The sequence below is a fragment of the Musca autumnalis genome, unplaced genomic scaffold (genome assembly GCF_047663935.1).
Source record: "Musca autumnalis isolate F117 unplaced genomic scaffold, ASM4766393v1 scaffold_5, whole genome shotgun sequence".
Lineage (NCBI taxonomy): Eukaryota > Metazoa > Arthropoda > Insecta > Diptera > Muscidae > Musca > Musca autumnalis.
The window spans coordinates 143800482-143816170 of NW_027412088.1; the positions used below are offsets into that span (position 1 = coordinate 143800482).

General features: G+C 37.5%; 1 protein-coding gene across 1 annotated transcript; it reads right to left on the reverse strand.

Annotated features, from left to right (window-relative positions):
* Nucleotides 1-2893: 2893 nt before the first annotated feature.
* Nucleotides 2894-8752, reverse strand: Dhx15 (DEAH-box helicase 15). The gene is made up of 6 exons (XM_073954937.1): nt 8461-8752; nt 7087-8348; nt 6762-7025; nt 3884-4006; nt 3454-3807; nt 2894-3388 (listed from the first exon to the last, which is right to left on the reverse strand). Exons 1-6 carry the CDS (start codon nt 8511-8513, stop codon nt 3261-3263), a joined length of 2184 nt encoding a protein of 727 aa, XP_073811038.1. The 5' UTR covers nt 8514-8752; the 3' UTR covers nt 2894-3260.
* Nucleotides 8753-15689: the final 6937 nt, after the last annotated feature.

Here is a 15689-nt window from a genome sequence, read left to right on the forward strand (position 1 = left end):
CGTTGAACTCATTTTTGACAGTTTTCTCTTTTGAACATTTTACCATTAAAAAAGTACTGGAACGAAGCTAATAACAATACCATCAACTTTAATTTCCATTCCTTACTATAGTAATTTTACACATTACTTTTTATATGCCGTTTCCACGGTACGTCGTTCGTTCTCTATTCGTTGTTCGACCCTCAAATACGAACAAATTACTTGATTCCCCATACAAAATTCTGAGAACGAACGACGATCTTTCTACGTTGTTCAAGTAGAAATACTCTTCGAACAACGATAAAATATGTCCCATCTCTAACAAATGAGATCATTTATCGAAATAAATTAATTATGACATGTCTAAATTCAAAATTGAAAAATTTGTTGAAAACACAAAAATTTTTAGAAAAAAAGGAACATTTTGTACAGATGCAGAAGGAAGATGGTTGTGTTTCCTTCTTAATTCCACACACATTTCTTGTAAAAAATCAGAAACAAAAAGGAAACAACCCAGCAAAATTAAATGGAAGTGATTCCATGTGAAATCATGATTTCACTGGTTCTTTTGCATGAGTGCGAAAGGAGTCGTGAAAGATCCCATCTTTTTCATCGAATTTTCATGAGTGCAACTGAAGTCGTGAAAGGTCCGATCTTATTCATCGAATTTTCATGAGTGCAATCGAAGTCATGAAAGATCCGATCTTTTTCATCGAATTTTCATGAGTGCAATTGAAGTCGTGAAAGATCCGATCTTTGTCACAATATTATCATGAGTTCAAATAAATTGATAAGTAACCGCACAATAAATTATCAAATACTCATATACCCGAATAATTGTGTACTTGCAAAAGTAATTGTTAAAATGAAAATAAAAGTCAGATGAAAGTGGTCGATAGTGGCAAAATTTATATATTTTAATTAAAAATACAATGTAAATTGATATAAAACAAAAGAAAAATATATTTTGTGTTTGGAAACCTGTTTCGTTTTGTGGATATTAAAAAGAAGTATGAAAAAGACCCGGTCTATAAACCACGAGCTTCCCCAGCCGACCAACACCGATATAGTAAAACATATCGAGCTGCAATTATTGGGTTGGTTGGGCCATGTTAACAGGATGGATAAAGATGCCACCGGCATATGAATACGAGCCATTTGACGTTATGCGACCCGAGGGAACAAAACTCCAATGGAAAGATCACGATATCACAAGCATGGCATGCAAAGTGAGAGAAGCAAAGTAGGAGATCGGTAAAATAAGTATAAAAGAGACCATAACGTGGTAACTATTACAGGATAAGCTTTTTCTTTTGAAATAAAATAACAGAATTCAAATTTATACTAGATTTCCCAAACGATGAGCTTGGTTCAGAGATTGACACATAATTTATCGAATAATGGAAAAACGGAACCCCCAAGTTGAAAGAAGTATCTTGCAGCCATCGGAAGAGATAAATATGAACTTGCAGATTAATATAATATATAATTTTGAAAATTACATACAAAATAAAGAAAAATAACATCTGGCGATACAAATCATCTGCGCATTGTATTCTTATTAATTCAACAAATTACATAATTGTATTGCGAATTTTATTTCTGATTGGCAAAACTCCGGATCCAAAGCATTGGTGCAAGAAGCCATGACGATGAACTGGTGCAAGAAGCCATGACAATGAACTGGTGCAAGAAGCCATGACAATGAACCGGTGCAAGATGCTATGACAATGAACTGGTGCAAGATGCTATGATAATGAACTGGTGCAAGATGCCGTGACAATGAACTGGTGCAAAATGCCATGACAATGAACTGGTGCAAAATGCCGTGACAATGAACTGGTGCAAAATGCCGTGACAATGAACTGGTGCAAAATGTCATGACAATGAACTGGTGCAAAATGCCATGACAATGAACAGGTGAAATCAGGTGTCACTCCCTTGTAAATTTCATCGGTGATTCACCTAAATTTGCACCTATGACAAGTCACTTGCACCTATGATTCAACTCATGATCTGTCATCGAACATTTTGCTGGGAAATAATTGAAAGTCTGTATACACAAACATTGATTTGACATGTCTCTCTCTCTCTTTAATTTTGAAAATAGAAACATATAAAAATAAATTGAAAATACAAAATTATTCAGAATTTATGGAAAAAAATGAATGAAATGTGTCTAGTTAAATATAGAAGATATATTTGAAGGAAAGTCTATTGCTTTTCCTATTCATTTAATGTACATATATTTTATGTGTTTTCGGTTCAAATTTTCGTGAAAACAAGGAAACAAAAATGAAGGAAATTTTGTTTGTTTCTGTTAATTACGAATGGAGTCGTGGAAACGGGTTAATTCGTGTACGTTGTTCGACAGGCGAACAACGTAATTGAAACGCTCGTGTGAACATGACATTAGTGATATCACTTGTAACATGTCACTACGTTAATGGATATTTCAACGTCTCAATATGTTCAAATGGAAATGCTCACTTCTGTAGCTCTGCTTTAGCAAGTACCGTTAGAAATTGTAAAAAGAAAGTCGGAATACTAAAATTTGATGTGTCTACGTTAGATTTGAATAGTTACAATCATAATTTGTAGACATCGATTTTTGTATTTCTGTCGCGGGCTGGGACCACAGTGCAAGGGTGTGAAAAGTACAGTGCAATGATTACAAGACTTTTAGGTCGAGTAAATTAACAACCCTCCTGGTTTCAGAGTAAATGTTCTTCTTACCAACGCACAGTATAATTTCGCCACCATGCCAAAATCTGAAAATTCCTAAAATGTATAATAAAAATCCAATTTACCATCAGTTTTTTCCGTGGTGGGCTTTGCCATGGCGATACCCTGCTTATGATTGTATTTATTGAGAACAAAAATTGATTAGCTTTCATTTTGCCAGGGCTTCACATTTTTTTTAAAGATAAAAATCCTTTATTAACATTTATGATGGATTACATTTAAATTGGGATGTGCTCCTTTGCCGTAAATATTTCATTATGTTGATAATTGTAATATTTTTGTGGTAAATGGATTATATTCATTCGTCCTTGTGTTCGGGTTTTCTTCTAGTGGAATTATTTTTGTTTGATAGGATCCATAGTGTTATACTAAACATAAAATCTATATATTAAACGGATAGTGTTTGTAATCTCTAAATTTATAAACAAATCTTTCTTGATCCAATGACTGAGTTTTAGGGTTAAAGAAATTAAAAAAAGTAAAAATGTATTGTAAAAAAGAAGTAACATACGATAAATAAATGGCAATTCAACTTATTAAAATCCTTTTTGATATTGTTTAGATTCCAAACGTTGTTGTAACATTTCCAATTGTCGTCTGGCCTCACATTGAGGGAAGTTATTCAAGTCATAGTATTGGGGAGCCAGTGTTAGCAACCATTCAGCTGAAGGAAGAGAAGTTGACATTAGCTAAGTTGGTTTGTAAACTAAATTTGATTTTAATACTTACGTTTAACATCTGTAACGGTACGTATATAATTCTTGGTGGTCAATACAAATTCATTGTATATAACCCAATCGGGTTTATGATCCAAACACGTTGAAGGATGTAGCTGCACAACTTGATTATCTTTAATGGTTAAATAGTGTCCAGTACGTTCCAAATGGGCAACTTGCATAAAGAAGCCCTGAACCAAAGCCTTACGTATGTTCACATAGTAATCTTTGGAAGTGAATTCTGTACTGCTACGTTTCAAACAGAAACGATCCATAATACGGGCCAATTGTTGTCTAACATTATCGGCTGATTTCAGAGAACGGAAATTAATAAAGTTCTCATAACACCAATTGGGATCTTCACTGCCTGGGATGATTAGAAGAAAAAAAAAAATAGGAAAATGCTATAGTCTTTGTTTAATTTGTATAAAAATATTACTTACTCTGCTTAAAGGCATGATAAACATTCAGCAAAGTCAAGTGATCACCATCGATGTGAGCAAAACGCATCTTAGCCTCATCAGCTGCCTTTTTGGCCTCATTTGGTCTTACAAAACATTGTGGAACTGTTGTTTTTCGGGGATTTCGTATATTTTGTTGTTTTGTTTTTCAGTCCAAAGATAAAACAAAAGAAGAGCATTTTGTGTTTGGGGTATATGGTTTTGGCAATATTTTGTTTGATTTGATTCATGCGATCACAAAATGTATACCATTTTTTGTACCCGTTCACACAAGTTGTTGTATATTTAAGATTTTATCTTTTTTATATTTTTTAGTTTTAAAATACTGATATAGTTTTTCATGTTCAACAAAGAAGAATAAGTTTATGAAATATCCAACAGTGATGACAAAGAACAACAACACACATCTAATGAGTTCTATATTGTACAAAGGAAGTCGTATCATCAGCATTTTTAGCATAGAGTTTCAAGAACGTTTTCAATTCAAGTCCACAAAAAATTGAGGGAGCTCATTAAGTGTTCCTCAAGTGATCATATTTAGAGATTCTTAAAGGGCAATTGGTAAAATTAGTATTTACTTGGGACTTTTTTGTAACGCTATTGAAACTGTGATTCAGTGGAGTATGCAAAAGACAAATTCTCAATACCCCCACAATTAAAAAAATTTTAAATTTTTCTTTTGCACTTTTACTTAAATTTAGGTTATGTTAGATATTCTTCGTAAAAAAACCTACAAAAACTCTCTGAAGTATTGTTTAGAAGCCCAGCCTTATATTCCAGATGCCATACCATCTGATGTCGACCTAAAGTAAATAGCAAAAACCTGGAAAGACCGCTGGCTTTCAATAATGGTATTCAAAACCAAAGGTAAAACAAATATCATATCGCGCGGAACCTGGATGGGTTAAAAGACAAATATCCCTAATGAAAAGAGAAAAGATTCTTCAAATCCACAGCAAAATTTGACACGAGGTAGTTTAAGGTCTTTTTAGAAGATTTTCTTATAGAAGGCAAGAAGGTTTTTTTATAGATGACCAAATATCTTCCTATAGAAGAGAAAGTGGGCTTCTTATAAACAAAGTGATCTTCTTTTCATCGAGACCTTCTTATAGAAGACCACAAGCAAGTGTTTTTATAGAATACTTTTTATAATACATTTTTATAAAAGAGCAGGCGGAGTCTTCTTCTAGAAGACAAGGAGGTATTATTTATGGAGGTCTTTTTAGAGAAGACCAGGAAGACTTTTCTCGAAGACAAAGATGCATTCTTTTAGATCAAAATAAAGAAATAACAGGTCTTGCTGTGTACAATACACGCTCATCTGGGGTCATATTCAAAGCTATCGAATGTGACAATCCCAAAGGTAAACAAAAAAGTTCACGTTGACCTGATAAAATAAAATTAGGTTTTAAGAGAAAACACACAATTTAAGGCAGGCAGCCTTGTGAACTCTACTGATAGGGAAGCATTCGGACCAATCGAACTCATACAATGGAGGAAGGAGATTCGAGCCAATTTACCAACTGTATCAGTATGAAGGACTATGCCATGGTGAACCACCATTCCCTCATTCCCAAAATCCAATGATTACAACGCAATGCCCATGGTAAATCGTTCTGAAAAAACAATGACTGGAGAAATCCAAGAGGTAACCGGACAAATGCTACCCGGTATACAAACTGTCAGCAGTAATCTGGCTGAACAAAACAGACACTTCTAGCTCAACTGGAACAGACGTTGGCCGGGACCGAGGACTGTTTATCGGATGACGAACACAACACTTCAGTCATTCCAGCAAATATAATCGTCAATCAACTGGTCTTGGCCTCAACGAAAACAAATGAAACCTTCACGTCAAACGGCCCAACCATCGGCCGATGAACTGGGCACCTGAGCTAGGACCCCATTATGGATGGAACCCAGGAGATAACGTTCCCACCATCTCAACTAGCTCTGCCTTTCGTTTGGGTAAAGAGTAGAGAGCGTACCGTAGATCGATGCACTTCCTCATGAAGTACTTCGGAAGAGGGCCCTCATCCATCTCAATGAGCGACTGCAAACTAATTGTGAAGAAGCTACATGACCAAGGAGGCAAAATCGAATTCAATGTCAGCATCGACTCTCATAGCCCCTAAAGTCTATGACTCAATGCCCCACAAATGATTCACCTCTTTCGACCTCAGTACCGTCTTCAAAGTGAGTCCCTGCCACCACAACCAACAAGACAAACCTAAGTCAGGATTGCGAAAGATGGGAAATCTGACCCGGAATTGGTATCTGTACCTGGACATGTGGTTCCTACCAAAACAAAGCCTTCTTCACGAAAGACCGGAGCGAAGAGGCTCCTCCCAATGCTAAGACACCCAACTGGTCTGGTCGGGAATTTGACAGATGTAAATATTATGCCATTTTCATCCCCCTTTTATGCTTTAATTCTCTTACAATCTCAAAGGGACAGTTCAACCAGATTATATTAGATTTCATCAAGTCTAACCCCTCTAGAGCCTACACATTACAAACATAGGCCGATTTCCGTATCGTCAGTTGCTTTGTGTTTTTTAAACTTCGTCAAAATATTTCAGTTGCACACTCATGCATTGTTCCTCGAAAATAAAACCAAATGCATCAGAAATAAAAATGATACGTTTGCTTTTTACCTGCGTTAAAAATGTGTGTTTGTGACGATCTGAAACACGTAGATTTTTAGTTGTTAATTACTACGGCGTTAGGAAACATAATAATTCACACATTTGCAGTAATTTGCCATCTAATTGACGATACGGAAGTCAGCCTACATACACTAATGCTCCCAAACCTAACTGTTCTCGTTTAAAAATAAAAAATCATTAAATAATCTCACCCGACAGCATAGCCGTTATTGATAGAATTTCATTTGAACAATTGTGTTGGCAACTGGCAATAAGCATTTTTGCCAATTGTGGATCCAATGGAAATTCAGACATAACAGCACCCAAATCTGTTAGATTGCCATCATCGTCCAATGCAGCCAAATAATTTAAAAGTTCCAATGCACGCATCAAGGTTTCTGGGGCTGGTGGATCCATGAAATCAAAGTGGACCAAATCGTCAATACCAAGCTTTTTCAGTTGTAAAACCACGGTGCCTGAAAAAAAAAAAACAATTCTTTATAAATTCAAAATTTCAATAACTTCAAAGCTATTTACCCAAATTAGATCTCAAAATTTCTGGATATGTGTTGTCCTGCATTTCATTTTTATAAGCTTTCTCGGTATAGAGGCGGAAACATTTGCCCGGCTTGGTACGACCGGCACGACCAGCTCTCTGCTGAGCCGAAGCCTTTGAAATGGGCGATACCAATAAACTCTCCACACGTATACGTGGATTGTAAACCTTTTGTTTGGCAAAACCGGGATCAATCACGAAAACAACACCATCAATGGTAAGCGAGGTTTCGGCAATATTGGTCGACACTACAACTTTACGACCAATAGCTCCATTGGCATTTGGTGGTGGTGCTGGTTCAAAAATGCGTTGCTGTAGATTTGGTGGCAAGGTCGAATACAATGGAATACATTTCAGTTCTCCAATATCCGAGCCCAAATTATCCACTTCACGTTTAATACGTTTACATGCCTCTTCGATTTCTTCTTGACCCGTTAAAAACATCAAAATATCACCTTCGATTTCCTCACACATATGAATTTGTATTACAGTACGTATGGCAGCCTCCAAATAATCACGTTCCGGTTCAGGTGTATAGAAAATTTCTACTGGATGTGTACGACCGGGTACATTCATAAGGGGTGCATTGTCAAAGTATTGCTGGAATTTACCAGCATCCAAGGTGGCAGACATCACAACTAATTTCAAATCACTTCTTTGACGAATAACCTCTTTGAGTACACCCATCAAAATATCGGTGGCCAATGTCCTTTCGTGAGCCTCATCCAACAATATGACCTGATATTGTTCCAACATGGGATCAGACATGGCTTCTCTCAACAACATACCGTCTGTCATGTATTTGAGCAATGTCTTGGGTGAAGAGCAATCCTCAAAACGTATAGAATAACCAACTTCTTCGCCCAAGTTGACATCCATTTCCTCGGAGACACGTTGTGCCACTGACATTGCAGCCACACGACGTGGTTGGGTACATGAAACACCTTTCTTACCCTTCGATACGGCATAATCCACACACCATTGAGGTATTTGTGTCGTCTTACCGGAACCTGTCTCACCTACCAACACAATGCACTGATGATTGTTGAGCAGACGCATGAAATCTGTTTGATACTCAAAGACTGGCAATGTAATACGTTTTTTGTACAACTGATGGAAACGTTGTGAATAGGGTCTCAGTGTGAAGGGATTCATTGAACCAGGTTGTTTGGGAGCCATGACCGGCCCCAGTGATGTGCTACTAGCTACAGTTGATGAGGAAGTCGAAGCTAATTCTTCTCCCCTACAATAGTACAATGAAAGGAAACGAATATTTTACAGTAATGGGCGCCGCCATATTATTTTACAGTTCGTTTGTTGCTCGTATTTTTCATGCTTGCCTCATGTTTACTTACTTTTTCTGTTTATTTGAGTACGTCTCACCGACTTCAATACGTCTTTTTGACATGTTGGTATCTTTTGTAAAAGCAAAATATAAAAAAATAAGTTTTAAAAACTTGAATATCACCGAATTTTAATAAATTTTGGCCTCTGCAAAAAATAACCGCACGTTTTCAAGAAAAATAGCTGGCCAGAGATCTCTAGATCGAAAAATAGCCAGCCAGAGGGATCTATAGATCAAGTAGTTACTCAGTAAACAACAACTAAGCGGCGGGGTAACATGCCAAATATACAAATGCAGTGCGTGTTTCATACATTAAAATTTTAAATGGAACAGAAAATCCCGCTGATGTCCTCCAAAACTTACCCAGCAAAAAATTTTGGAAGTTGTGCAATTGGAGTTATGATTTCACAACATCTTTCAATGTACTATAAGACTATGTTTACATTTACGAAATCCACTCGATTTCATCTGTCAATTCCTTTGTGTATACGTCAAATGAAAACTCATCTGAAATCGATTGGATTTCATTACGTTTGAGCAATGGAATTGACAGTTGAAGTGGATTTCGTAAATGTAAACATAGTATTAAGTTGCGAACATGTTTGCGGTAATTCACGAGACGGAAATTTTTAATGGAGTGGAGTTGGAGTCCATGTCGAAAGCTGAACTAATGATGGGAAGGAAGTCAACACAAAAAACTTTAGGATGATGAAAGAAAATTAGATGCACTGGGTTTACTAGGCGTTTACACCAGACAATTTGTCTTCAAATACAACTCTGATTTACTTACACATACATACATTTGTCGGCTGTCTCCCAACTGTCCATCAGTTTTCCATAGACAGTATTTAAATTTTTTGTTAAAATGTGTGAGATAATAGCTGTGTTCCTGAACTAAAAAGTTTTTACAATTTTTACGACTTTTACACATTTTACTCGAAAAAGCGTTCCTGTACACAAAAAGTTGTAAAATGTTCACTTCTCTTTAAACAAAAATGCCGCTGAATGACGATCTCTTTAAAAACTTTTTACACGACAAATTTGGGCGAGTAAAAAAATAGTAACATGGTTACCGGCGTCTGATTGGCTGATACGCCGACTTTGAAATTTATTCCAGTTTTTTTTGACGTATTTTCCATTTTTCCGTTCCCGAACTATTTTAGAAAACTTGTGTGTAAGAACAAATTTTTTGCAGTTCTCTCTTTTACGAGTTTTACCATTAAAAAGTACGGGAACGAAGCTAATAATTGAAATGTATTGAAAGCAAAAGACAATGGACAAAAAGAAAAAATGTGAAAACAAAAAAAACATTGTTCCACAACATCCCATACGGGACAAGGGAGACTTCTCTCATATCAATGAGTGCACCCCGATTCATATTTAGCTCAATGATATGGGACCTACTGTTTATCGCCGAGTCCGAACGGCGTGTCTTAAGACACCACTTGTGGAGAAGTTTTTCAAGGCTGAAATACTCAGGAAATGTCGCCAACATTACTGAGGGGTATTTTGCCACCGTTGAAAAATGTTTGATGTTGCCTGGCCGGGGAATCGAACCCACGACCTTCTGCGTGCAAGGCGGGCGTGCATACCATTGCACCACGGTGGCACCCAGAAAAAATGTGAACGGAAAACAAAAACAAATAGATGATTTTCATTCATAATTTTACAACTGTTTTTGCAGTTGTCGGGACGCCTACGTCATGCAGGCAAGTTTTTGGATTTTGTCAATCAATACATAAACCATGGCACAATTACCCAGGTAGTGACATCGTAAAATTTTGAATATGTTATGTCAAAACTTTCTTTATGCTGTTGGGGAAATTACAACTAAAATAAATTTTTTATAAAGGGGTTTGACTTTTCATATTCGATCAGCTGGTGTGAGGTGTGATACCACTACCTGGTAGTTCTGTCATGACATGAACTCAACAGTCCTGTCATTTGTAAACGCAGGGTTAAATCGAGAACGGAGGAAGTAAGTTAAAATGTGATTGAATTTAATGGAAACTTGTTTTAATTTGTGTTTATATAATAAAGTTCTTTGTGTTCTTGTTTTACACAAATAATAAATGCATCTTATTTATTTTGGAATATTTCGCAATGGCTTGCATTTTAATTGCATCTTTAGACTGGTTAAAAATGCAATCCGAAGAACTGCATCTTAATAAAGTCCAATTTACATATGCACAAGAGCAAGAGTCCAAAGCTGACGCAGTAGAGGGTACATCTAAATCAGTTGCCACCACTACAGAACGAGAACTGCATCTAGTCAAGAGGAACAGGCTTAAGCGGGAGGCAGTGTTACCAATGCCCATACCACAGAGAGGGAACTGTGCCTATTCGGGACGAACAGGCTTAAGCGGGAGGCAATGTTACGAATGTAACTGATAGGTTTAAGTTAGTTTAGTTTAATTTCCGTTAATTTAAAAATTTGAATTGTAACGTAAAGTTTTTATTACGCAGTTACTTTATTTAAGCAACAACAACTACCATGTAGAACTCTCTTCATCATTCTAGTCGTTACATTACCTTTTGTTAATGTTCTTTTGTTTGTTTTGTTTTGCAACAATAATGTAATTATCGTTTAGTTCCTACTTCTTGTATTTCGTGTAGTTGTTTGTTGTTGTAGTTACGTCATTACTGTGCTTGTATGTATGTGAGTATGGATGTTCGCTTAGTGCGAATGTGCGTCTGTGTGTTCGCTGCACAGATTCGAGTTGTTGCCATATTTCTAGATATTTCTAGACCAAGGAGATTTTGGGTATAAATAGAGTTACGAATGGCAACATTGAGTTGAGTTGTGTTTTAAGCGTTGAACTGAACAGATCGGTTAAATAAGAGCTGCGTGCTAACTAGAGACTTGCTGTGTGCTTTGTAATTAAAGTCGGTTCTGAATAAGTGTAATAAAGTAAATAAAGCATTGTAGAAACGTAATCTAAAACGAACCCTGTTTTATTTGGTACAAATCGTATCGGGGAATAAAACAACGTCTACACGGACATTAGTTAAATCTAATTCCGTAACAATTGGTGTCAGCAGTGAGATTACGATCATCCTACAATGAAGTTTAAGGATCTGCGAGTGGAAGACTTGAAGAAGGAGCTAAGTAAGTTGGAGTTGTGTTCTACTGGCAACAAGGCCGAACTACAAAAACGCTTGTTGGAAGAGTTCGAGCGCCGTGGAATGAACATCGATGAATATGAGTTCGAGAAGGAGGAAGTCGAGTTATCGGCAAAGGGCGAATCCAGCGTTGAGGAAGTTTCGTCGGTAGCTGCCAGGGGTGACGATTTGAAATCAATGCTGGCTATGATGATGGAGAAATTAGATGCTAAAATGGAAGAAAATTCCAGAAAGAGTGAAGAATATTCCAGAAAATTGGAGGAAAAGTTAGAAGAGAACTCTAGAAAAATCGCTAAGGGCATGGAAGAGAAATTAGAGGTAAATTCGAGAACAATTAACGAGAAACTCGAAAATATCACGATGGTGATTGAAAAGAGAGTAGAAAACATGGAGGTACAAATTAAAGAGTTGGATAAAAAGATTTTGTCTGTTGATGAGAAATTTCTGGCTCAAGATGAGAAGATTCTGGGCATAGAAAAGAAAATGTCGGAACTGGAAATTAAAGGCGGTCCAGTGAGAGCTATCCATAACGCGTTAAAAATTAAGCCTCCAGTGTTCGACGGCTCTACCTCTTTCAATGTGTTCAAATTACAGTTCGAGACAGTGGCTGCTAGAGATTCTTGGAACGACAACGAAAAGGCGGTATCACTCCTTATGGCATTGAAGGGTGATGCTGCTGACGTATTACAGAGTATTCCCGCCGCTTCTAGAAACAGTTATGGGGATATAATGGCTGCTCTTGAACGTAAGTACGGTAGTGAACACAAGCAAGAGATCTACCGAATGGAACTTAGGGGAAGAGTCCAGAAGCCAAATGAGACTTTACAAGACTTTGCGGCTGATATAGAGCGGTTGGCGCAGTTGGCATATCCAGGAGAGACACATCCATTGGTGGACCGCATAAAGATTGAGACATTTGCAAGTGGTATTCGTGATCCAGAGATAAAATTTGCGACGTATGCGGCACCGATAGGAACATTTGCAGAAACCGTGTCATTTGCTCTGGCCCAAGAAACCGCGAGGATGCTGGTGAAACCTAAAGCCTACAACGTGAGGAGGCTGCAAGTTGAGGACAACAATTCCCAGACCGTTGTCGACCTGCTGAAAGATGCACTGATGCGTGTGAAACGAAGGGCTGCTAGAACGAAAAAGACTTGTTATAACTGTCGTAAAGCTGGACACATTGCACGAGAATGCATATTGGAACGACCAAGGCCCAGATCCACCTCACCGCCTTCAAAAAGCGACGACCAACCGGTGGCCAAGAATCTGGAAAGAGGGATATCAGGTGAATCAAATAAAATGAATTCCGTCGATCACGAGGCGCCGCTGGCAGAGGATGAAAACCATGGTCCCACAATTTCTATAGCCATAGTCCAGCAGAAGAACCACAACTTAACGGTGAAAGGCTTCGTCAATGGTGTATTGCGTACCTTGACATTGGACACCGGTGCAACAAAGTCCATTATTAGACCGGATTTGGTAAAAGGGAAGGTATTGCCGTTAAATGGAGTCAAATTGCGGACGGCCACAGGCGAGAAGACCCCGGTGCATGGAAAGGCCTACCAAAGGCTGAGCATGGGTAGAAAATCGGTAAATTTCGATTTTATAGTGGCCGATATTGTGGACGAAGTTATACTTGGTGTAGACTTTATGATTGCCTTCGATATCAACCTGGACATAAAGCACCGTGTGATGACTTGGTCCAATGTGGAAATACCGATAAATGTGGGCTACAACGAGAAAAGCAAACATCGCCCAAAGGCAGAATCCGGCGAGATCGCTGTCGATGTCCGTACGCTGAAGGTGGAAGCCGCTGACAATTGGCCCGTAGGAAAGTGGAAAAATCTCGCGACGAGGAGGAAAAAGAGAAGATGTACGTCGAGGAAAGGTCTATCGAAAAGCGGCCGTACAGCAAGGAAGGGCAAGTCCGAGGAAGACCAGGTGGCACCTAGGAAGGTGACCACGAAGAAAGAAGGTATAGCATCGCGATTCCTGGAGAGAAAGCAACGTCGTCCAGAAGAGCAAGAGTCCAAAGCTGACGCAGTAGAGGGTACATCTAAATCAGTTGCCACCACTACAGAACGAGAACTGCATCTAGTCAAGAGGAACAGGCTTAAGCGGGAGGCAGTGTTACCAATGCCCATACCACAGAGAGGGAACTGTGCCTATTCGGGACGAACAGGCTTAAGCGGGAGGCAATGTTACGAATGTAACTGATAGGTTTAAGTTAGTTTAGTTTAATTTCCGTTAATTTAAAAATTTGAATTGTAACGTAAAGTTTTTATTACGCAGTTACTTTATTTAAGCAACAACAACTACCATGTAGAACTCTCTTCATCATTCTAGTCGTTACATTACCTTTTGTTAATGTTCTTTTGTTTGTTTTGTTTTGCAACAATAATGTAATTATCGTTTAGTTCCTACTTCTTGTATTTCGTGTAGTTGTTTGTTGTTGTAGTTACGTCATTACTGTGCTTGTATGTATGTGAGTATGGATGTTCGCTTAGTGCGAATGTGCGTCTGTGTGTTCGCTGCACAGATTCGAGTTGTTGCCATATTTCTAGATATTTCTAGACCAAGGAGATTTTGGGTATAAATAGAGTTACGAATGGCAACATTGAGTTGAGTTGTGTTTTAAGCGTTGAACTGAACAGATCGGTTAAATAAGAGCTGCGTGCTAACTAGAGACTTGCTGTGTGCTTTGTAATTAAAGTCGGTTCTGAATAAGTGTAATAAAGTAAATAAAGCATTGTAGAAACGTAATCTAAAACGAACCCTGTTTTATTTGGTACAAATCGTATCGGGGAATAAAACAACGTCTACACGGACATTAGTTAAATCTAATTCCGTAACAATAGCATAACAGAGTTATGAAAAATGCACTCCGTTCGATACATTTTTGGTCTGTTCCTTTACTAGGCGTTTACACCAGACAGTTTGTCTTCAAATACAACTCTGATTTACTAACACATACATACATTTGTCGGCTGTTTTCCATCTGTCCATAATTTTTTCACAGACAGTCGGGTTAACAAATTTTTGAAATTTTTGTTAAAAAGAAGTGATATGATAATTGAAATGTGTTGAAAACAAAAGAATATGAACAAAAACAGAATACTTGAACCGAAAACAAAAAGAAATCGACGATTTTCATTCATAATTTTACAACTGTTTTTGCAGTTGTCTGGACGCCTACGTCACACAGGCAAGTTTTGGGTTTTTGACAATCAATACATATACTCAACTGTCCTGTCAATTGTAAACGCAGGGTTACTTTTGAAAGTGGTAAAACCGGCAAAAGTAGCAAAAGTTGTAAACTGCTCCCATATGAATTGTATGGTGTCTGAAGTAAAGGAACGCTTTTCGGGTAAAAAGTGGTAAAACTTGAAGATTCTTGCACGTAAAGGAACAGAGCTTTTATAAGCAGTTGCTGTAGAGATCCCTACAGAAAAAAAAAACTGTTGGTTGATCCCTACACATTTCTTCAAAAGATAAACGAAAGTGTATACCTTTCGAAGAATTTGTTATAAAATAAAGAACTTAAACTATGTTTACATTTACGAAATCCACTCGATCTCAACTGTCAATTCCTTTGCGTATACGTCAAATGAAAACTCAACTGAAATCGATTCGATTTCATTTGACGTTTGATCAATGGAATTGACAGTTGAAATTGAGTGGATTTCGTAAATGTAAACATAGTATTAGACTATGTTTACATTCACGAAATCCACTCGATTTCATCTGTCAATTCCTTTGTGTATACGTCAAATGAAAACTCATCTGAAATCGATTGGATTTCATTTGACGTTTGAGCAATGGAATTGACAATTGAAATCGAGTAGATTTCGTAAATGTAAACATAGTATTAAGTTGCGAACATGTTTGCGGTAATTCACGAGACGGAAATTTTTAATGGAGTGGAGTTGGAGTCCATGTCGAAAGCTGAACTAATGATGGGAAGGAAGTCAACACAAAAAACTTTAGGATGATGAAAGAAAATTAGATGCACTGGGTTTACTAGGCGTTTACACCAGACAATTTGTCTTCAAATACAACTCTGATTTACTTACACATACATACATTTGTCGGCTGTCTCCCAACTGTCCATCA

What these genes read in the sequence shown, in the direction of transcription:
- Dhx15 (XM_073954937.1), bottom strand. Translation starts at nt 8,513, where the DNA reads ATGTCAAAAAGACGTATTGAAGTCGGTGAGACGTACTCAAATAAACAG. An exon ending in AATTTTGAGATCTAATTTGG is followed by an intron (nt 7,026 to 7,086) that starts GTAAATAGCTTT and finishes TTTTTTTTTCAG; the next exon opens with GCACCGTGGTTTTACAACTG. An exon ending in TACCGTTACAGATGTTAAAC is followed by an intron (nt 3,389 to 3,453) that starts GTAAGTATTAAA and finishes CTCTTCCTTCAG; the next exon opens with CTGAATGGTTGCTAACACTG.